This window comes from Diadema setosum, chromosome 4 (genome assembly GCF_964275005.1).
Source record: "Diadema setosum chromosome 4, eeDiaSeto1, whole genome shotgun sequence".
Classification (NCBI taxonomy): Eukaryota; Metazoa; Echinodermata; class Echinoidea; order Diadematoida; family Diadematidae; genus Diadema; species Diadema setosum.
The window spans coordinates 4,076,496-4,100,446 of record NC_092688.1 but is presented as its reverse complement, the minus strand read 5'-3'; the positions used below and the strand labels follow the sequence as shown (position 1 = coordinate 4,100,446).

Genomic DNA, 23,951 nt, shown 5'->3' with positions numbered 1-23,951 from the left:
GCGTTTCTTGGTTGGCTGTTGATTTTTCGGGAGTAGTTCCGTAGGGGTTTGCTTTAGGAACGAGATAGCCTTTTTCTTCCAACTCGGGCATGTCATTTGGTTTGTCAAGGTAAATGGATACAAAATATAATGGATCATTCAGAGGAGTTTGCAAGAGCCCCGCGTTTTTTATTTCTCCTGATATTTGCATACTCGGGATGATCCTGCTTTTCTCGGTTGGCTGTTGATTGGTCGGGAGGAGTTTCGTCGGGATTTGCTTCAAGAACAAGATAGCTATTTTCATCTAATTCGGGCATTTCTCTTGGTTTGTCAGGGTAAATGGATGCAGAATATAATAGATCATTTAAAGGAGTTGCAAGATAGTCACGTTTTTCATTTCCTCGAATATTCGCATACTCGGGATATTCCTGCATTTCTTGTTTGGCTGGTGATTGGTCGGGAGTAGCTCCGTCATGATTTGTTTCAAGAACAAGATAGCCTTTTTCATCCAGCTCGGGTGTTACTCTTAGTTTGTCATAGTAAATGGATGTAGAATATAAGGGATCATTCTGAGGAGTCGCAAGACTGTCAAATTTTTCATTTCTTCGAATATTCGCGTACTCGGGATTATCCTGCGTTTCTTGTTTGGTTGTTGATTGGTCGGGAGTAATTTCGTCGGGATTTGCTTCAAGAACAAGATAGCCTTTTTCATCCAGCTCGGGCACTTCTCTTGGTTTGTCAGGGTAAATGGATGCAGAATATAATGGATCATTCAGAGGAGTCGCAAGAGAGTTGCGTTTTTTATTAGTACGGATATTCGCATACTCGGAATGATCCTGCGTTTCTTGATTAGCTGTTAATTGGTCGGGAGTAGTTTCGTTAGGATTTACTTCAAGACCAAGATAGCCTTTTTCATCCAACTCGGGCATTTCTCTCGGTTTGTCAGGGTAAATGGATGCAGAATATAATGGATCATTCAGAGGAGTCGAAAGAGAGTTTCGTTTATTATTAGTACGGATATTCGCATACTTGGAATGATCCTGCGTTTCTTGATTGGCTGTTAATTGGTCGAGAGTAGTTTCGTTAGGAATTGCTTCAAGAACAAGACAACCATTTTCATCCAAATCGGGCATCTCTATTGGTTTGTCAGGGTGAATGGATGGAGAATATAATAATGGATCATTGAGAGGTGTCGCAAGAGGGTCTTGTTTTTCATTTCTTCGAATATTTGCATACTCGGGATTATCCTGCGCTTCTTGGTTGGCTGTTGATTGGTCGAGAGTAGTGCTGTTGGGATTTGCTTCAGGAACAAGATAGCCATTTTCATCCAACTCGGATATTTCTATTGGTTTACCTGAGTGTATTGATGTAGAACATAAAGGATCATTCAGGTCTTTCGCAAGAGGGTCGCGTTTTTCATTTCTACGGATATCCGCGAAATCATGGTGATCTTGCGGTTCCTGGATTGTGGGCTGGTAGGGAGCAGTTTCGCCGGACTTTGTCTCGACATCGGGACAGCCAGCTTTATCTACCTCGAACATTTCTCTTTGTCTCCTTTGTCCGCGTTTTTCAGTACTAACGATATTCATGTAGTTGGGGTGATGCGTTTCTAGGATGCTCGCGGACTGGTCGGACGTTAAGGACCTTCTATTTCCATTGCCATCAGCGTCTGTCTCCTTACGACTTGCCTGAGGTTGACACGTCTTGACTTTAGTCAAGTTGACACTGGGAAGCAGGTAATCATCTCCATCTAATTCATTGTTATCTTCACCGTTCTTTGTAGACCGAGGAAGCTTGACGTCCACCTCATATTTCTTTTTCATGGTACCTGACATGCCTACGTACAGCTCTTTTTCCTGACCATCCTTTATCCTGACATCCTGGTGAGACAGCGAACTACTGCTCGAAGAAATTGAAGTATCTTTCTGCCTGCTCACTTTTGCCACAGCATAGTGATACTGAAAAAATGAACAAGAAAATAATAAAATTTCAACGTAGGAGATTATCCACAAAACTTCTGCGGGAACTATTTTCCTTAGACACGAGTTTCACACTTGCCCTACTCTTAAAACCAGATCGGCTTAAATGGCAAAACTATTTTAACAAGGTAAATCTCGCAACATTTAGGAATCCTTGACATACTTGAAACGTTCTCTATTCCCTTAGTGGAACTGGGAATGAGGTATGAGCAAAACAGATCACTAGGTTTATAAAAAAAAAAAAACAACATCAACAATATGTGAGTATAAAATCCATACACACAGACACAGACACACACACACACACACACATAATGTACATATATATATATATATATATATATACATATATATATATATATATATATTCAATTCAATTCAATTCAATTCAAAGTTTATTTCATTTTTCAACATAACATATGTTTCACTTCTTTTGATAACAGAGAACAAGGTAAATAGAACATAGTGAAATGAAAAGACTGTACAATAATTGAGGACCTATAGTAATCATACATTGTATAGTAAAAAAGAAACAGAAGTGATCGAAATGAAGTACATGTATACCGTGCGAAAAATGGAGGGACCCACTAAAAAGACAGAGCTTGTAGTGTGTGGGCCCCTCTGGAAAAGAACATTGATGGAATCGAATCATTGTAGATACAAAAGATAACAAAGTGGAAGAAGTCTGGATACATAAGATAATAAAGTGATATACATATATATATACATATATATAAAGTGATATATATATATATACATATATATAAGAGATGTATACTCAAGATTTATGCTATGTATAATTATAGAGAAACCAAGTTCAATAACACTTGAGAAAGGACGAATCGCTTGACAATTTTTGTGTCAAAATAAACTGTAAGTAATTACAGCATGAACTTGGTTTCTGTATATATATATTGCGGAAACTTGGTTTTGTCCTCTATTACTCCTCCCTTTTAGAACTCTCTCCATCATTTCTCGAGCATTACTCAAGACTCACAGTTTCACCAGATGTTCAATTGCATGTAGTTACTTGGATGAGTCTGTGTCCTTGATTTTTTTTTTTATCAAACAGATGTATAGCGCTATACAAATACTGTGAATCGACGTCATAATCACGGTATGTATCATTCTTGCATATTAGAAGTTCTTTATAGCTGTACTCTTTGCAGTTTTCTTGCGTTGCACTTTGAAGTTTCCGCGTTCATATGTTGTACATACATACACTTTGTATCACACTTATACACTTTGTCCTGATTTCCTCATTATATGTATTTTGCCATGTACTTCGCGTTGGTGGCTGCTTAAATTTTGATTTCAATTTTAATTCAAATAGGGTCATTTCTTACTCGAATATTGGTGCTACGTTTCTTGATGAACTTTCGAAGAATACTTGTACCAATCAGTGCGAAAAGAAGAAGTCCTACGACAACTGAGCCCGTAATAGTTGCCTTTCGTATGTACCATTCTCTCCTCATAGATCCATCCCATCCTGCAATATAGATGACATATTTAGTTATAAACGACTTGACTTATGTGTCAGTATATGTCATTTTCCAACACAGGATGAAGACTCTTAGAATACAGAATCATGCACAAAAAGAATAAACATTTTGTAGAACAGTCATGATGTATACATGATACCGAACGTTCGAATTATTATGCTCACTAACTTGTCCACCTATGAGCACAGTGGATGGCCGAAAGAAAACCGTAGATGTAAGAGAATGATGCATATGATTTCCTTTTAAAAACTTGATGTAATAGGAAAGTCTTACACAGTCTAAGGCTTTTTTACCTTAAAACCACCGAAAATAAAGGAAAAAATCAATGTTAAGTCTACAATATTTTGATACGGCTATACGCTTTTACTTGTATCACCTTGAAATAATATTTCCGAATTTCATATATAACGTAGGCCTATATGAAAAATTGTGAGGGCATGACATCAAATCGCTCATTTCAGTGTTCATAAGGACTGGTTGAGAAATATTATCCGAAGAAATGTGAAATTTCAAAATGTTATATCTCCCTTATTTCTTATCCGATTTTTTTCCATTTTTGAAACGTTCTGTATGTTTTTTCTCCTTCTTTCAGAATCTATTTATTTTTGGGGTGCAGTGGATTTCCTCCCTAAAGGAAAAGCAACGATTAATACAAAAAAAGCAATGTGGCTGTCTACTCACCTGCAGATGATGTTACAGTTATCATTCGCATTCGCGTAATTCCCTGTGAAGGCTGGCTTGCACCTGTTGATTGCAAGTAAACAGCAGGGTCTTAGGTAAGGAAGAAATAACTTTATATGTTACCCCCTCCCTTTATTGCGTGTTTGTTGGCAACGCAATGTGACACTCATTCTTTTTTTTTTGTAGAGCATACTTTATTTCCATTGCAGATTAAAGCATGTGTTAAATAATCCTAGGATACTACCTGCCCACAGGCAGGTACGTACAAGGAAAAAAAAAATACAGTGGACCCAGTCCATCACACCGCAATAATGCTTATTGACAGTTACACAAATATATGGGTGAGAATTTTGAACGATGTACAATTGCCCATTTTCGCACCTTATGACATTCTTTCCCTTAGAACACGCAAGGATGATCTAAGAAACCAGATTTTTTCATGTCATCTCAAAGATTGGTAAATTTCCTTTCAGGAAATATATGGTTTGGTTGATTTTTGCCTGATATTTTTCATTTGACAAGGACTTAAAGCGTAAAAATACGGTAAAAACGCTATTTTCACAATAATTTTTGTTTTTCAAAGTAATGATGTGCATATTCAAGCACACGTGGCATCTAATATCTGACCATGTTCTGGATCTGACATATCATGGGTATGAACCACAACATTATAAGAACTATATGAGCACGTATAAAATCACAGAGAACAATTGAAATATCAAAGTCCTAAACAGGCGAACGTCCGTGGTGCTTTTATTTCTATCGCTGCTGCAAATTCTACTTTGTTGTCCCAACTGTAGTGTATACGAAAATTTGGTGTTCCACCTAATGAACATATCCTGCAAAAATTGTACGTCTGCTGGCTGTACATGGGACGTAATATTCTTTTGTGCAAAATTATACTCAGTTTTCGTCACGGACGTGCTTCCGCTATTTTCTAATAAAGATCGTATCCAATTAAACGCTATTGGTGATATTGTTCTGAGTCGTAATCAACTAAGATCTAGCCACACGATAATATGTTTGTTTTGAGTTTCTGTCCATCCTTTGTCAAATAGGAGCCGAAATTATATTTTTAGACGAACCTCCGAGAAAAAAAGAACGTCCGTGATGATTAAAACGTTTTCGAGTGGGACACCATCTTGCTTTTATGACGAAGGTGCATTTTACCTTTGGCTCTCTAGCCGAGGAGCTGTATGTTATTTTTGGAGCGGACTGAGGCTTGTCCGCAGTTTTTTGACCATGCAATTCACCAAAAACCAAGTAAATAATTAATATTTTCTCTGAAAATTCACCTCCTGATCCCCCTCTGAGCAATACATATGTTGTAAGGATGTCAAATTTCTTATAATTTGCATTGACAATACCTTTTCAAATTTTTGACAGAGTTAGGAAGGCTAGGTACTCTCTGCCGATTAGTTATCCGTCTGGGAACATGACCCTATCAGTAGAACGAACGTCCGTGACAATTCCAGCGAACGTCCGTGACGTATGCAATCCCTTCGATAGGGATAACTTGTCCCAAAAGTGTCCTGTATTCTTTGAAACTTTTAGCTCCAATAGTCACAAATAAAGTTTTACAAAGTAAACAATGAGTTTAGGGCAGTAGTTTCAGAATTTTTAAGGCGTTATGTGATCATGATGAAGAAACAGTTGAAAATTTACTCACAATTTTACGCTTGTTTTCCCTCTAATTGTACAAAAACAGCTAAACACTGAAAACAAAGTTATAGGAAAATGGAATTTTGCGTAATCTGTAATTTCTGTGCATTTAATTTTCTTTCTAATGAGGATCTGGAGACAATTTGTACTGTTACAGGTTCTGAAAGTTTCTCTCACGGACGTTCTGTCCGAGAAAGGAAATTGCTGATAATTACATATATATCACTGCACATAAAGTTAATGTTAGTTGAAAATATTACCAAATCACCGAGCCGCTCATACCCAAAAGTGAATAATGTTCAGCACTCAATTTACTTGTAATAACAAAAGGAAAACGTTTTGGTCACGGATGTTCGTTGGTAGAATAAATCAATGGATTACATAGTAGGAGAAAGAGGATCAGTGCCACTTTTTAGTGACAGGTGCGCCAAGTGTTTATCTTTTGAGTATGGTAGCTGCCGTCTCATACAGAACACATCCAGTTTTGGTCTCCATAACGGACGTTCGCTGTAATTGTCATGATTATTAAATGCCTTAATTCATTCTTATTTTTCTCTTCATGACGATTTTTCTCTCATTCCCTCAATAGCCTGGACATGCTGCGACCAAACAGAAAACAGAAACAAAACAAAACAAACCAAAATAAATCCGAAAAGTGCTACGTAATCACATGCAGGATAATGACGGAAGAAGTCTGTAATGGGCATGTGTTGAATAAAAAATGGAAAAGTTTCAAAAGGACGTGTAAGCAGTTGAATAAAAATGACTGAGAAACAGAGAAGGGATCGAGCTCCAACACACAGAGAAAAGAATTGCCAGTGCACTCCCGTCGTACCAAATTCCTCTGGAGAAGTTTTTGTTCGTTTGTTTACGTTTTTTATTCATCGAAATGCCGTCACAAGCGAACAAAAATAATGCAGTTTACAATTATTGTCGGATGAAAACAAACAAATCCTCCGCTTATCATCACAAGGTGTTGTTTTATACTCATCAATGAAAAGCAATGTTCATTTGTAATTCTTTCCAAGATTTTGTTTTTTCATTTTACATTTAAGAGACAGAGAGATCGTCAATTTGTTTGTGCTTTTGTGCTTACTTTGAAAACACATGTTAAAAAAGTAATGATCAAAAATAGGTTTCAGGTTACACTTTGATACGTTCGCTCTTCCTAAGATTCGTTACTCCGATGTCCAAAGGTTTGTTATTCCGAAAATGAAAAAAAAAAAGTTTGTAGTTAATTATGGAGGTTTGTTATTAAAAATTTTCTTATTCCGAAAGTTTGTTAGTTCGAAAAATAAATATTAATGATCATTATCTTTAGGTCCGTTCTTCTAAAAGTGGAAAGGGCCTGATATTCGTTTAGGTGAAAACGGTTATTATGAGGTTTTGAAATTTGGAGGATCTTAGTTGTTAACTTGTTTCTCCACATTTGGATAAGCGAACATGATTTTTCATGTTCCGATGTTCCGATTAATAAACCATTCGATTAACCTTCGGAGATTCCTATCATTTACCGAATAAAAAAGCTTCATAATCATACGAACTCTATCAATTTTCGTATTGACAAACTGTATGAATAACGAGCCTCCGAAATGACGCGCTACAACAGGTTTGTTATAACAAACCATATTGTATAATATCGAAGTCACAAGCATCCATCCATGTAATATGGACTTACTGTGTTTTGTTATGACGAAACTTCGCAGTATCGAACCTATTAATATCATTTCTGACTAATATAATAATAAAAATTCTCCTCGGTAACTGTGTGTAACACAAGGAGCAAACATAGAGGGATTGTTTTATCGTTATATATATTATTTTTTCCCCGATTTGATGCGCTTAGAAACATCAGTATTAAGCGCTATATAAATGTTATTCATTATCATTATCATTATCATTTCTTCCCAACGTATTCGTTTGTCCTCCCCAGCTAAACAACGTATTACTATAACGGAGCACATTTCTGTTGTCTTTCTATGTTAATTCTTTGTCATAATTTTAGCTGTGACCATGTTCGTTATAAGCAAATTTTGCATTGTAGACTTTAGATAACAAATTTAGGACCTGAATCTTTACTTCATGATAAAGAAATTTTGATCAATATATTCGTTCTCAAGGATGGACTACGTCACTGAGATTGCACGTATGTTTGTACGTTAATTTACGGGAGATGGAAAAATTGTTTTCTTTGATTCCTCAGTATGACAAGATAAACAAGCTTATGTAATTGAGAATTGGTAATATCTGTTCAGGATTTTGCAGAGGAGTTTGTTCTCGACATGAAATTGCTGTTTGTTGTAAGTAGAATGCGTTTCCAACTCAGGAGAGCTGCATCTTGTTTGTTCCGAACGTCCGTGAGCTACATGCGAACCTCCGTGATGAAAACTATGCTATGTTCGTTGGGTTATAGAGACTGCCTAGATCAGATACATCTTAAAAAGGTTTGTTATTATTTGGGAGTGGGCATTGAAGTATGGGATAGTGAAATAAGAGGTCAAAATATTGAGTTTCTGTAAAATGCGCGTAAAGTGGAGAAAGTGTTTAGCGGAAGAGCAATATTTCAACAGAAACGACGAATTTAGTTAAATCATCAGTTGTCTACCATTACGTACAGGTCAAGAGTACAAGCTTAATATTCTGCAAGCACGTACACATGTCCCTTAAGATATTTTGTTAGGATTTTGAACTGAATCAGATCTTTTCAAAGTATGTTAAATGGTATTCAAGTGTATGTGCTGTACTATTCCTCACGGACGTTCGCTGCTCTGGACATGGTAAACTTCAGCGGTGAATAAAAACTTGTTCCTCTGGGCAAATCCTAGTATAATTGGGTTCATATTAAAGCTTGAGTTATACTCTTTCAGGTAAGATGAATAATTTGGAGAATTTCCTACTTTTTAAATTTTGCCTCGTTTTTGTTCAATTGTACATCGTTCAAAATTCTGACCCATATACATGTATACAAGTACATTTACACACAAACATGATACATGAACAGCTGTTTCAAGACGAAAAAAAAAAAACTCACAAAAAAAATGAACTTATATCAGCATATATTTAACCTAAGAAACACACAAAAATAATTCATTCGCGAAATTCATTACCAATAAATTACATTAAATCCGCCCAATAAAATGATATAATTATTTCACATCCATTGTTACAGAAAAAACGACAAAATATACATAATGATAAATACATATGCAAAGATATAAATCCTATAAATACACATATTCAACAATACAAAGGGGGAAATCAAAATGGACAAAACCAGCCCGTAAATAATGACTGCATGGATATATAAACATACGATATACATAATCATATTCCTCCCACCTCACTGGTATAATTCATAATGATGGCGATGATAATGGTGATGATAATGATGATGATGATTATGATGATGATGACAATATTGATAGAGATGATGGTGATGATGATTATGATGGTGACGATGATGTTGATGATAATTATGATAGTGGCGATAAGGAAGAGAATGATAAGTCTAAGATGCCATAGCAGTTCATCAATTCTTAACCTTGGCAATCTCATTTCGACCCTCTTAAACTTTTGCCTCTGTTTTGTTATTTCTATTTGGCATATTTAACAGGGGAATATCATTATAAATAAATATGTTCAGTTTTACAGAAAAAAGTGCGCCTTCCTTCTACTTGTTACTAAAATATATGTAGAAACAATTCTTTGAGCCTTATGGAGGAGCTGGGTCATGCACTGTAAAAGTGCCTGAAGAAACCCCTGTAAATTCTTAATAAGAAGTACCAAAAATCAGAAAAAAAGATCCAGTTCTGAAAACTTCCCCAAATACAATACATAAAACAAAACAACACTTAACTAATTGATTATCTCTGATAATTTATACCAAAAACAATTCATCAGAATTTAAGATCTTTTCACACTACCTATACAAAACAAAATCCATTCGTTATTCATTACAGATATAAAACATAGTCATGACAGAATAATATACTGATATGGAGCGCAGAATGTGCAACACAGATTAGGGGTACATATTATCGATGATAATCAATATCATTGACCTGTAATGATCAATCTACAATACTCGCCAAAAAGAAACATGAATATAAAGGCCTGCATATATAGGTCCGCACATGAGCCCGTTCGTGTGTGTATGTGTATGCGTTTTGTGTGTTCATAATCATGTGTGAGTGTGAAAGATGAGTGTGCGTTGTGTATGTGCATGTGTGTGTGGATGTGTGTGTGTTTGTGTGTGAGTGTGGGCGTGTGTATTACTTTATGGGTGTTTATGTATGTGTGTGTACATAGAACTAGTTAGAAACACCAAGAATCTTCCTTTGCAGGCTGGAGATATGCCGGTTTTGTCCAAGAGGGTTCGTTGCGGGCATTATAAATATCAAACGAGGTAAGAATAGCAATCTTCGATATGGTTCTTATGTGTTCCCGAACAATAATGCACTCACTGTTCCTGAAGTCCAATAAGAACCAAATGTTTCATCTAAAATTCGGTGTTAAAAATTATATTCGGTGTCAAAGCTTTAGTCACCAGCAAGTTATGTTAACGCGATTTAAGTGAAAATACCAAAAAAAAAAAAAAAAACCCACGATATCATTCGAATGTCATTTACAGAAACAGCAGAAATCCAACTAAAGCTGGAAATCCTTGAAATCTTAGCCGCTTATAGTGCAATTCTACAGTGAAAAAAGGGATGAATCAAAATAATGAATGGCATTAGATAAAATCAAACCTATGAAATGATAAATGTTTCAGCGTGATTGGTCATCCTGTGATAGCCGACTTTACGACAGGTCCCGGCATTCTTTTTTAGGTAGGTAATGTATTCCTGCTCGCTTAAAAAATAAAAAAAAAAAAAAATAAAAAAAAAAAATTAAGGATGCAAAAAGACAAAAAAGTGTGTAGAATTACAGAAAATGCCATTCGTTTGTTGATTAGTATTAGATAGAGGCAAGGATTGAGCATTTACCTTCAACTGCTATACAAGATGGGGTTGACGCGTTCCAGACTAGTGCGTGTGTCGATCGACTACCGCCTGGTGACGTCACACAGAGCAACGTAGCACTACCGTTGGGGACATAACCTTCGTCACAATTTAGTGTTACAGTGGATCCAAGCAGCGTGGTGTTTATACCCCATGTTCCGTGCGATACATTACCAGGATTACCACAGTTCGATACGTTGCCTGGACGGACGGAATATGAACAATGTGTTAGTAAGCTGTAGGGTGACAAGGATTCGCATTTGCTACATACTGCTTCATTTATCTTACTGCAAAATGTGTGTATCCGTAATAGCCGGTAGGGAATAGCCGGTGGCGTGGGGATATCATGCAACACTGTAGGTTGACCCAACTCGGATCCCCATAACGAATTGTGTAGCGGCCTACATCTCTTTCGCTGATGTCAATGTAAGCATGCACATATTGTTGCCAGGCAATTCTATACATGTATTATTGCAGGCCTGCGTTTGTCTTGGTTTTTTTTAATGTGCCCCGATGGGCAGTGAATAGAGAGCAACATTATTCATTCAGGCCAACCTTCTCTCCATGTATTAATCATAATCTTTGTCGCTACTCAGTGAGTGATGATTTGAATATTATATTCATAGTATGTCGTTTCGTTTAGACATTCACTTTTGGGGCCATTATTCACGTCAAGCGTTTGTTTACGATGATGGTCTCCTGTCTTTCTGTTATATCCAGAGTTGCTTAATATGTTTTTTTGAACGCAGATACACGGGATCCTAAGTTTGCATATATGCGTGAAATGATGCCTCCTTGTTTTCGTTTTGCATCGCGTTAGAAAAATGTTGGATATTTTGATTAATCATATATCTGTTTTAACTGTCAGATTCAAATTATACTTTGCTCAATTAGTTCGTTCAATTGACTTTGTATTACATTTATGTATGAAAAAGAAATTCAGAAATCAAATCAAATCAAATCAATTCAAATCAAATCAAAATTCATATAAGCATTACATTTGTTTCTTTTTCGTATTTTAAAAGTAAGACAAAAAGCTTTCCTACTACAAACCTTATTGTCATTGATAATCCAAATCCGAACTATGATTGAGCATGCTGAGTAATAAACAAGTGTTACTTTATTTCTTTGCATCTAAGTGCTCACATTAATAAACTCCTGCATTCAGTGGATAGTGGTGATTCAATATGGGAGACGTATAAAATCCTCAAATAAAGTAAACTGTTATAGTAAAATGTTCACGTTGATGAACTTGGTTGAAATCCCTCGGTATCAGCGACAGTGGCTTTAAGAAAACACACTGTGAATTATACACAACTGCTTTGAGATTGCTCGTCTAGTAAGCTTTTCAAACCGTCTTTATTCGGGAAGGTATTATTCGTGCTCATTTAAGGAACTCAACAAAACAGAATATGATGGATGTTAATTTTTCATTCTACTCCGCATTGTGTGACATGTTTAGATTAGCTTCAAAGATGAAGGCCTATCAGATTGAACATTTACGATCGACTTCTTGGCAAGACGGGGTTGATGCGTTCCAAACTGGTGTGTATGTCAATGGATTATCGTTGGATGACGCCACACACAGCAACGTTGCGCTTCCATTGACGACGTAACCATCATCACAATCCAGTGTTACCGTGGATCCAAGTTGTGTGATGTTCGAACCCCATTTTCCGTGTGAAACGTTACCGGGGTAACCACATTTTAGCCTGTTACCTGCCAATATAGAATGGTTGTAAAAAGACAGTATACAATAATGGGGATCGTCAGTCATATGGGAACATGAGTAAACAATTCTTTATTATGTCATGCTTTTCTTCTCCATAAAGTGTGAATTTATAATCCTTATTCTTAGATGGGGGAGGGAGGAGGGGTTCGTGGAATATCAGGATTAAAAAATAGACGAGACTAATGCAGAAAATTTTTATCAGTTTGGGAAGGTCATTAGTTATGTGCATGGGGACCTGTTATCACGTTGGAGATACAACTCGGGGCAGGCTCATTCAATATCATACTGTATATAGAGATATTACAATATGAGGCAAATATGACTTAGGAATTAGAACTAAAGCAGATCATCAGTGTTTAAACCAGTAAAAAGATTAAGTTTTTTATGATAATAATAATAATTGTTTTGGATATAAACTCCAAATTTTATTGTCCAAGAATGGAAATTCATTTTGCCCAATTGATCGTGGGCCCGGCAGCCACTGAGCAGCGCCAGATCGACGTTGCTCTAACCTTTTCAACTGTTGAACAGCAAACAAGGTAGCAGCAACTCACATCTTTTAACGTCTTTTGGTATGACGCGGCCGGGGTTTGAACCCACGACCTCCCGAGTGTGAGGGCAGCCGCTCTACTCACTGAGCCAACACATCAGTTGTGTCAAAGTTTTAAAGAATTACCGTTGTAGTTCATGCATGAAAATTTAACTTTAGGATTTTAAATAGTCGTAGTACGTCACTTTGATAAACACTTTGTTTTCTCTGAATGACTGTTACCTTACCTGAACTGCATGGGCCGTTAATATTCAGCTACAGCCTTTAATTCTGTTGCCTCGTTTGTTTGATCAAATCATTGTAATCTTAACAACCAAAACATTAAATAAAATTATTTTTGTTGTTGTTGTCATTATCCAAGTCGCAAAAACTGTGGGGTGCAAATGAGCGAAACACTGCCTTTTTGGCAATCATGGTGAATGCTGTGTTTGCCGTTTAGGTTTCATAGTCCAGATAAAAAGCTCAGATAAAGCTCAGATAAAAAGAAAAATAAAGTACCCCAGGACATTGATTCTACACTCTGACAGGTTGGGAGGGATGCATTCCACACAGGTAGATTGCTGTCGGAAGAACGTATGCATTGCAAAGTGACACTGCCATTGATGACGTAACTATCATCGCAAGTAAGAGATATTGAGGAGCCAAGTGACGTCTCAGTAGAGTTCCATCTTCCGTTAGAAATATCACCAGGGAAATCGCAAAACATCCCAGAGGCTGATATGCAAGAGGTAAAGGAGAGAGGGAGAGAGAGAGAGAGAAAGAGAAAGAGAGGGAGATAAAAGGATGGTGTCAGTCGCTGCCAATGCTTGCCCTAACAAAGTAACACTTACAAGGAATATGAAACCATGGCATTAACTTTAAAGGTTCTGTTTTTCTTTCATTATACTCGTTATGATAGATAGCACTTCCAAATTGTTCAAAGAGCGCAAAGCAAATTTACATGCCTCCACGAATTAGACGTATAACTAAAGATTTCATCCCTCATATCTACTAGTATATTTGTACAATACTTTCCTATCCCTGAGTGTTTTTTGTGTTAATGATTCCATTCGAGGAGAGTTTGTGTAGAGTTGGATATTGACATATACTCACACTTACCTATTGTCCCTGAGCTGTGCAAGGTTTGAATTCAAAACTAAAGCATCATGTGTTCAGTGAGTGCAATTCAAACGAAATTGAATATGAGACTGGGTGGGGGAGGGGGGGGGGGACGTACCCTCCACTTCTTGGCAACATGGTACCGACGAGTTCCAAACAGGGAAGTACGTCGACCGTCCAGGTAGTCTCACACACTGTAGTGTGGCGTTACCATTGATGACGTAACCATCCTCACAGGTCAGGTTTACAATGGAACCAAACCACGTGACGTTGGAGTCCCATTGTCCGTGCTGGACAACGTCAAGTTGGTCACAAAAGCCATAGGAAACTACATTATAGGCAACCAGAAATGAGCAAAATTTGTATGAAGTTATGAGGCACAAAAACATGTTTTGAATCACCATTACGCAAGCTATCAATTTGATTACCGATGTTCATATCACACGTAGCCAGATAAAGTTTCTGCATGAATTAACGTTTAGTGCAAAGGATGGGCAGCTCTTCAGACGGAATGTTGATGTGTACTAATTCAAAACAAAGCCATGGAAGGCAGTATAGAAAAGTGAAGGTAAACGCGGTAAGTGTACATTAATGTAAAAAACGACAAAAACATGAAGGAATCTAATTTCGAAGCAAGACATTTAGTTCAAAACACAACAGTCCTGAAATATTAGAAAACACTCTTACGCCCCCCCCCCCCCGAAATAAAGAGAGAAAGATAGATCGATATGATTTTAATGATTGATATCTGTTACTTAATCCTTTCACTTGTTTGTTGTTTGTTTGTTTGTTTTTATTTCTGCGTTCAATCAAATACAATTTGAATACAAATTTCAAAAAGTACAAAGACAAAGAATAGCAAGTGCAGTGAAATAAATCGATAACAGTACACAAATAGATACACATAGGTGATTGCATCGAGCAATGTAGATACACAGAAACACAAAATAAGATATACAGTATTTTTCAGTAAACAACAGAGATCATGGAATGCAGAAGACCACCATCGTATGCGATTAAGCTTGAAATGGATGGAGGCTTCATAAAATGACTATCCAACGATACAACTCTCTTGGAGGAAAGTGATCAGGTGGGTGCAGTTCAGTTGCAGGTGTGAGTGCAAGATGCAGTTGAAGGAAGAAAATAGAGATTGACTAAAAAAATGACAATCATTTACCATAAATGTTTGTTATCTTGATTGGTTTGAAGAATATGATTGTATAAAAGATCGTTTTAGTGAAGCTTTCAAAGAATGAATACTTGAGCAGGACTTTATATTGTCCGGGAGATTATTCCAAATGTCCGGACCCGAATGTCTTTTAGAATTATGTGTCACTAATAATTTGGGATTCAAAAGATGGAAATTTCTACATATACGAGTACGGTACGAATGGACAGAAGTACTAAACCTAAACATGTTATTAAACGATATTGGAAGTTGATCATGTATGCATTTAAACATAATTACTGCTACTTGAATACAATGCTTATTCAAATCAAAAACCTTCAATGTTTTAAGTTCATGAAACAAAGAATCAGTATGAGCCAGAAAATGCGATCCTGTACAAATACGTATAACTTTCTTTTGTAATTTCAAAATAGAATTTATTTTGGTAGAGCCGCAAGTTCCCCATACAACATTGCACTAACTTATATGTGGGAGAATTAAGGAATTATATCATAGAAATAAAGTTTAACGAGGAAGAAAGAACTTCAGCTTGGAAATAATCCCTATATTTTTAGAAATACACGTTGTTACATAATGCAAATGCGCATTCCAAGTCAAACTTTCATCTATATATACTCCCAGAAATTTTGAATTTGTTTTCTTTTCTAATGGGATATCATCAATGTTAATATGTATCAGCGTATATACATTATGAGAATGAAGTTTAAAATAAAAGAAATTAGTATTTTTTTATATTCAAAGAAAGTTTATTAGACTAAAACCAATTTGATACTTTACTAATTTCAATATTTAAAGGATCATTTAAAATCTTAAGATCTTTATGAGAATAAAATATGTTGGGATCATCAGCAAATAAAACAAAAGAGAGAAGAGAGGATGTATTAATGATATCATTGACATAAAGAAGGAATAATAGTGGGCCCAGAATTGAGCCTTGAGAAACACCATATTTAATTAAAAGGGGATCAGATTCACAACCATTCAAAGTAACATATTGTCTTCTATTAGTTAGATAATCTTTAAACCATAAAAGTGCTTGTCCCCGAATACCATAATGACTAAGTTTGGAGAGTAAAATAGAATGGTCAAGAGTGTCGAATGCCTTACTCAAATCACAAAATATACCTGCAACATGTTCTTTATTTGCAAAAGCACTCGTAATGTTATCATAAGTTTGTGTCAATGCTAAATCAGTGGAATAATTCTTTCTGAAACCATATTGATTGGAAATAAGTAAATCATACTTATTGATAGATTTAAGAAGTCTATTATAAACCATTTTTCTACAATTTTGAATATACTAGGCAACAAAGAAATGGGACGATAATTGCTAATTTCATGAGGATCATCTTTTTTATGAGTGGGATTGACTTTAGCTATTTTCAGCAGATTTGGAAAAATACCTTGTGATAAAGAAAGATTAAATATATGGCTTAACGTTTCTGCGAGTGGATAAACTATTTCTTTCAAAAGCGTCATACTAATTTTATAAAAACCACAAGATTTGGAACTATTTAAAGATTTGGTGATATCAATAATTTCACTGGGACTTGTTGGGTTGAAATAAATAGACTCTTGATTTTGGTCAAAAAGATATACTGTAAAATGAGCAGAAGTATTGCTAATTTTAGTAGTAAGTTCCGGACCGATGTTAACGAAAAATGAGTTAAATGAGTTTGCATACGTTTTGAGATCATTTATGTTCATGCCGTTTAATGTGATATCATCCGTTGGCGGAGAATCAGGCTTTTCACCTAGGACCTCTTTGATGATTTTCCATGTTGCATTGATATTCGAAGAGACCTTTTTCATTCTATCAGAAAAACTAATCTACGGGATAAACGAATCAATTTTGTCAATCTATTTCGATAAACTGTATGCATATTCAAATTAAATTCAGTTGGGTTACGAATATGTAACTTATAGAAAGAATCACGAGTGCTTATGGATTTCAAAATACCTTTTGTAATCCAAGGATTTCTTGGTTTACTTCGGTTATTTTTTATTCTACATAAAGGAATATTATTTTCATAATAATACAACAATTTATGATTAAAACACTTATATACCAAATTAACATTATTAATACTATAAATATCTGTCCATTCCTCTAAAAATCAATTCTGTTTCAGCAATTGTACATTACGTTTTTATTCTTTATAATACCATATTTCATCACGTAATTTGTTACGACCCAATTTACATTCACAAATTGAGAATATTGGTAAATGATCAGAAACTTCAGAACATAATATACCCCCCGTAATTATACTATTATATACATTCGAAAAAATATTATCAATCTGAGTTGATGAGTGCGGATTTATCCTGGTGGGTTAATTGATAATCGACACAAAACCATATGAGCACATTAAATGCATACTAGGGGAATTATTGTTATCAGACGTGGGGGAAAAATTAATGTTGAAATCACCAAAAATAAGAACATGTTCACTTTCATTACCTATCTTATGGAAATATAAAATCCAATTCATCACAAAATAATTCACAGTTCAGATCAGGGGATCGATAAATTAAACCTATAATAACATTTTTAGAAATTGAGTTATCAATTTCAGTGAATAACGTTTCTGCATATCTTAATGTGATTTCAGAACGGATTTTAAACTGTAAACTTTGTGCAATGTAAAACGCAACACCGCCACCCCTTTTTCCTTGACGATCAGCCCTAACTATTTTATAATTTTCTAAATTAAAGATATCTGGGGAGTTTTGATGTTACCAAGTTTCACTTATTCCAATAACAGAAAATATTCAAATATTCAAAATTTTTATTCAAATTCCTAGAGTTTATATGAAGAAGTGAAATATTATCTTGACTATACGGTATAGTATCATTGAATTCAAGGGGTGTGTAATATTTACTGTCGCGCATAGGCATAACGTCAGCAAGAATATCGGGAGTATTCACCTCTGACGCCATTTTGTAATACAGAAATGTAAATTACCGGAGATTTGAAAGACAACAACTGCATAGGTGTTAATGTGCATTTTGCAAGTGCATACTATTGTGCAGGTGTGTGTACAAAGTGCAAATGTGTGTGGGGTTTCAATATACAATACAAAGTTCGATACAATTAGACCCATCTTGGTCACAGTTGCAATAATTACTCAATTACAACAGATCACCAGGGGATAGCCGGACCACTCAGTATAAGGGTGTTGTGTTTTAAAACACGTACACAAAGAGAACTAAAAGACCGTGACACTTGCCCAGTTGAAGTTCAGTGAGACTTTCCAGTATGGGGGGGGGGGGGGGAGTAAAGGGGAGTGAAGGTACATTTCTTGCAACATCTGTATTGGCTATTGAATGTGAGACTTTTAACCATGCACCAACTAACACACGTATCAGTGAAAAAAACTACAATACAAATATTAAATGGAAACCAGGGTGTTCAAATAGGAACTTAAATGTATATCGATACGTATGCGATTTTATGATGTAATCAAAAAAATAATGGCATAACTACATACTTTTTATTGTGTTTGTTTAATCTGACGAAACAATACTAAATTCATCAAATTGATGGAAAATTATAACCATTACGTAAAATGTAAACATATACCTACAAAATACACATTGTTTACAGCAAAAGCAGTCAAAATTACCATTAAACGCATAGCACACAGCAGATTTGAATTCCAGGTCCGCTCTATCAGCACATATCCACTCATGAAGGTTGGTTTCTGAAGAGGATATGCTAGAAAATGACTCTGATGGGACGCACAAGCATGCGCCTCGATGTAGAACAGCTACGTCCGCAAACTGTCTTTGTCCTCGGCACATGAAGATACACTCCAGGTCGTGCTCGACGGCATGTCTGGGGAAACTCCGACTTAGAGTGTTAATCTGCGTACTTGATAGCTTCTTGTAACAGCCAAGGTAACCAGGAACTGAGGGGAGAAAGACAATAATGAAGAATAATTTTCCCGATAAAGAAATATGAAATATTCTTCCAATTTGTGCACTAATTTGATGAATATATTGTATTTCATAATCGAGTTGTTTATTCATACATTTTAAAGGCAACAGTGTTAGTAAAGCTTGGCTGGAAGAAAAAAAGGCCTCATTTGTATTTTGGGCATAAAAATTATGTCCGAATTCATAAACCAAGAAAAAAAAAGAAACCTCTTAATCTCAATTAGTCAGAAAAACTTGCAAAAACTCAATTAGCCATATGTTTTATGATCCCAAACCTTAAAATCATGTGGAGGGTAAATTGCTCTTTCAGGAAATGATAAAAGAAAACAACAAAGATTGATTACTTTCATCAATTTAGCAATGTGAGTCCTCATGTAAAGTAGGGTCCTGCGCAATTTTGTTATTTTTGTGATGCTGTGTCGACTTATCTACCAAAGGCGCAAAGAATCTTTAAACTTTTCAACACGTTTCCTCACCTCGGCATTTTAAGTGCACAGCTCTCCGAGAGAGACATTCGGTCCTTGTCCACGAGCAATTCACCATACTTCGTGAATCTGTGAGACGAATTAAAAATGCATTTCAATGATAAACGGAGAGCATAAAACTACATTTACATTGTAAAAACACTAGTTACCATTACATCTTCTTGTAATTGTAGATTTTCTCTATTTAAGAATAAAAAATGTGATAAAGCATAACGTTTGCTTATAAAGGAAAACATCGTTAACTATATCTCCGTCATGTCTTTATTTTTGCATTGTTATGACCTCATTTGATCTAATTAATCTCATTTCACCTAATCAAACCGGATACTTCATCACATTGAATTTGTTACCCGTGATCACGAAATCATGAAGAAATGCATTTTCAGGACACTTTCCCCTTTAAAAGATGTCTGTAATAACGAACAGCAGAAAAGGTATATATCTTGAAAGGTTCAAACTAACGGTTGCGAGTTGCACAATGACAACATAGGTAATTTACACCCAGCACTATCCTCTGTAAGATTCGCAACCTGAGATAATCGAACACAGTTGGAGAAAAGTTTCACGTACGTTCGGGACAACTTTCAGCCTTGATCCAATTTCCTGCGTTTAAATAGGAATGCAACTCGACGCTAGAAATCTTCTGATAGGAAGGAAAACCAAGCGCTCCACAGATCGAATCAGCAACGTTTTCTGTAAAATCATCACTGCAAACAAAGCTGTCCGTAGCAGATTGCCAAACCACAACACCCTCGAGAGGAGACTGTTCCCCGATGAGTTTCAGATGAGGAAAAAGTTGTGTATCTATAGTGTGTCACAAAAATAACAATACTTAAAAAAAAAGAGAGTAGTATCTCTAAGAGAAAACGTTGTTACACAACATGAATCCTACTTAATGTTAAAGGGACTGTAGTACTGGTTGAGGTGAGGATTCAGGTTCATAACATTTTTTTGGTGAGATAATGAGAAATCTCTTATGAATTGTGAAAGAGCATGTAATTCTAAGAAGGATTCAACTTTTGTTTGGCGAAAATTGGCTTTGAAATGGCTGAGATATCAAAGATAAAAAAAGTGATCCTAATAAAATTGACATGTCAAGACTTTTATTTTGATCTCCTTATTTCACCTTGTTTTTAGATATCTTAGTCATTTCAAAAACTGATTTTCATTAAACAATCTTTTGAATCCCCTTAGAATTACCCATTGTATTGTAAGATTTCATAGAGTGGTTTCTAAATATCTCGCAAAACGTTACAAGCTGAATCCTCACTTCAACCAGTACTGTACAGTCCCTTTAATGCAAGAAATAAAGAATGCAACAGTTACATTTCAACCTTTGTAGTAATTTATTTCTGCACTCTGCCGAGTATCAGTGTTTAAGGTGTTTTTAATGGATGTTTTGCGTTTATTTTTTTTTCTTCAATATTCTATCGAACATGAACATGGCAGGGTAGCCATCAGTTAACGGCCATCATACTGCACTGTTCTATTTGAAATCAAATCATTTGGTATAGATCATGATGGTGCCTGTAATAACAAAATGACACGTTTATTCATGACAGAAATGACAATTTGATTGTTTATCACGCATAAAGAATGGAACAAGTTACCTTTTAAACACGTTGCGGTGATGTCGACTCTCACGGGATATATATATCTCCGGGTCGGATATATATAGTCTAAGTCTCAACTTGTGGCCAAGTGAAAAGATAGGTGGAGATATGCTGAAATTTTCAAGTTCAATCTCACTCTTAATGGTAGAAATCTCATCCTCTGTGGTAACCTTTATGTACTGATTGTTGATAGATTGCAGCCATAGAACCATCCTTTGACCCTTAGGTGCTTGTATTTCCCACCTGTCGGCAACTACCCGTATCACGCTGTCTGCCTGGATCGCAAGGGTAGTGTAACCCATCGAACAGTCGAGAGTTTGACCTGAAATCAGTGGCGAACATCAGTGAAATAGATATAAACACATAAGTACCTTCAATATTTAACATAATTTATCATATTTTTTTTTCCAGTAGCGTGCCAAAAGAGGGTAGGCCTATACATTTTGGAAGATTTATTCTGTATAGAACGCAGCATGGTGCTTCGAGAGAGACAGGCTGCAGTTTCCAGTGTTTCACAAGCACGTGCATTCCTCATGATATTATGTAACGTAGTTCAAAAATTGAAATTCAAGTTTATTCCGTTTTTCGACAATAAAAAGAATATAGCATAACATACATCACTCTTTCTTCAGTGATAGAAATCGTATCAAGAAAACAAAGTGAGTTTAACAGAGTAAAACAGTACTTGTATACTTATACAGTAAAGACACAGTACAATGGCTGAAGTAAATTGAAATAAAGTGAAATATCAACGTACATAAGGCAAAAAACGGAGGGACCCACTGAAAAAAACAAAGCTTGTAGAGTGTGGGCTCCTCGGTAGAGATAGAATCAGTGAAAATATTGGTAACAATCGGCATCAGAACAGCAACAAAAATGTATGAAGCAACAACAGCGAAAGTAATCATAACAAAAAAAAAATAAAAATAAAAATTTTAAAGACATTGACAAAATAGAAATGGAGATGGAAGCCCACAAAGACTCAGACAACGTGTGTCTGGGTGGGCGTCCAAACTGAAAGCAAAAGACATGTATACAGAAAATGTGGGGCAGAAAATATTGAAAGAAAAAGAAGCAAATAACAAATAAACAAATAACAAAAAATAGTTGAATGGACACCTAACATTGTTTTCCCTTTCAAACCATGCATCTTTCTTGTCTGACTCATGCTTCAGCGCGGGTATTTTAAAAGTGGTTTACCTAAAAGGCACCCGTTATTAGGATTCCTTTCGTTGAACTTGCGCGGATTTTCAACAACTAGAACAGAATATCTAGACAAATGTGTAACCCTCCTTTATAATACACATGATTAATCTGCGAACTTAACAACCGCTTGTTCAGCATCGGGTCATTTGGTGGCATTGTTATCTCTCTGATGAATTTTCCCAATTTGCGCGTGAAATTGTATGTCTATAATAATGCGTGAAGCTAAAAATTATCAAACTTCCCCTATGTCAGCACTGCAATTAATACCAATACCATTAAAAAGGGGAAAATAAGTCATCGTTTTCCGTCTGAAAGGAAATGGGAAAAATACGTATATGCGCATATTTTTTTAAGAATAATTGTTGGGGGTTCAAAAATAACCATCAAAGAAAATATAAAAGTACTTACCTATCACGTCCGATGAAACTTTGGGAGGCAACGAGAATCCTATCACCATTGTCATTAATGTCCACTTGGCTAAACTGAGAGCCATGACTTCATTCTTCATGTTTGCTATTCAGAGTCAAACTCTACCATTAAGCACAAATATGATCTATTGACGTGGAATAAACAACCTTTCTCCTCAAGCAGAATTTTCTAACCCAATATCTGTACTAAACAAGATGGCGTCTTTGTTCAGACTACAACTTGTCGCATCAATGACTATACAACGCAATAATTAGACTGTGTCTCCCGCTCGCGCCCCTGCGCACGACAGTGCGCATTAAAGTGTCGACACTGAAGATATAGATCAAGTGACATGGTACAATAACAAATCATTGAAGTGTACTGATACAAAAGAAACTATAGCCAACCAAGCATTACAACAATTAAAAGTGATTTTGTCACTTTGTTGTACACATTATTGGGAGGGGTTTTGAGAAGGGGATTTGTAGACGTGTTGATTATGAAAACGTGCGAAAAAGGGACTTACTTTTTTGTTTTTGATGACCAGGTTTGATGGGATGAATTTTCAGAACGAAGCAGAAAATCAAGTTCTTTTCAAGATCGACTTGAAATTGAAGCTATATGATTATAACAAAAAACGAGGTATCCATTATAGCAAAATAACAAACGTTCATCACTTCGTAAAATCAAAATTGAAGTGTCCTACCGACATTTTTGTCCTTTAAAGAAATGTAAACGATTTTCCATATTAGAGCCTAAAAGCATGTACAATTGTTACTGTCTTGATACAGGACCCTTCAATTGCAGTCATTTCTAGAATCTATTTAAAAACAAATGTCTTATGTTTCATTATGAAACCGCAATGATAATAATCTTCAAGTCACGTATACAAGTCCCTGCATAGATACTCTTGTCAGTGCCATC

General features: G+C 35.8%; 2 protein-coding genes across 2 annotated transcripts; both read right to left on the bottom strand.

Moving 5' to 3' along the window:
- Positions 1-134: 134 nt before the first annotated feature.
- On the bottom strand, positions 135-13,791 carry LOC140226770 (uncharacterized). Its single transcript, XM_072307198.1, has 6 exons — positions 13,584-13,791; positions 12,307-12,522; positions 10,789-11,004; positions 4,142-4,204; positions 3,305-3,447; positions 135-1,937 (listed from the first exon to the last, which is right to left on the bottom strand). The coding sequence occupies exons 1-6, from the start codon at positions 13,789-13,791 to the stop codon at positions 135-137; spliced, it is 2,649 nt and encodes an 882-aa protein (XP_072163299.1).
- Positions 13,792-19,787: 5,996 nt separating this feature from the next.
- On the bottom strand, positions 19,788-23,127 carry LOC140227356 (uncharacterized). The gene is made up of 4 exons (XM_072307769.1): positions 23,028-23,127; positions 21,411-21,735; positions 20,551-20,604; positions 19,788-19,869 (listed from the first exon to the last, which is right to left on the bottom strand). The coding sequence occupies exons 1-4, from the start codon at positions 23,125-23,127 to the stop codon at positions 19,788-19,790; spliced, it is 561 nt and encodes a 186-aa protein (XP_072163870.1).
- Positions 23,128-23,951: the final 824 nt, after the last annotated feature.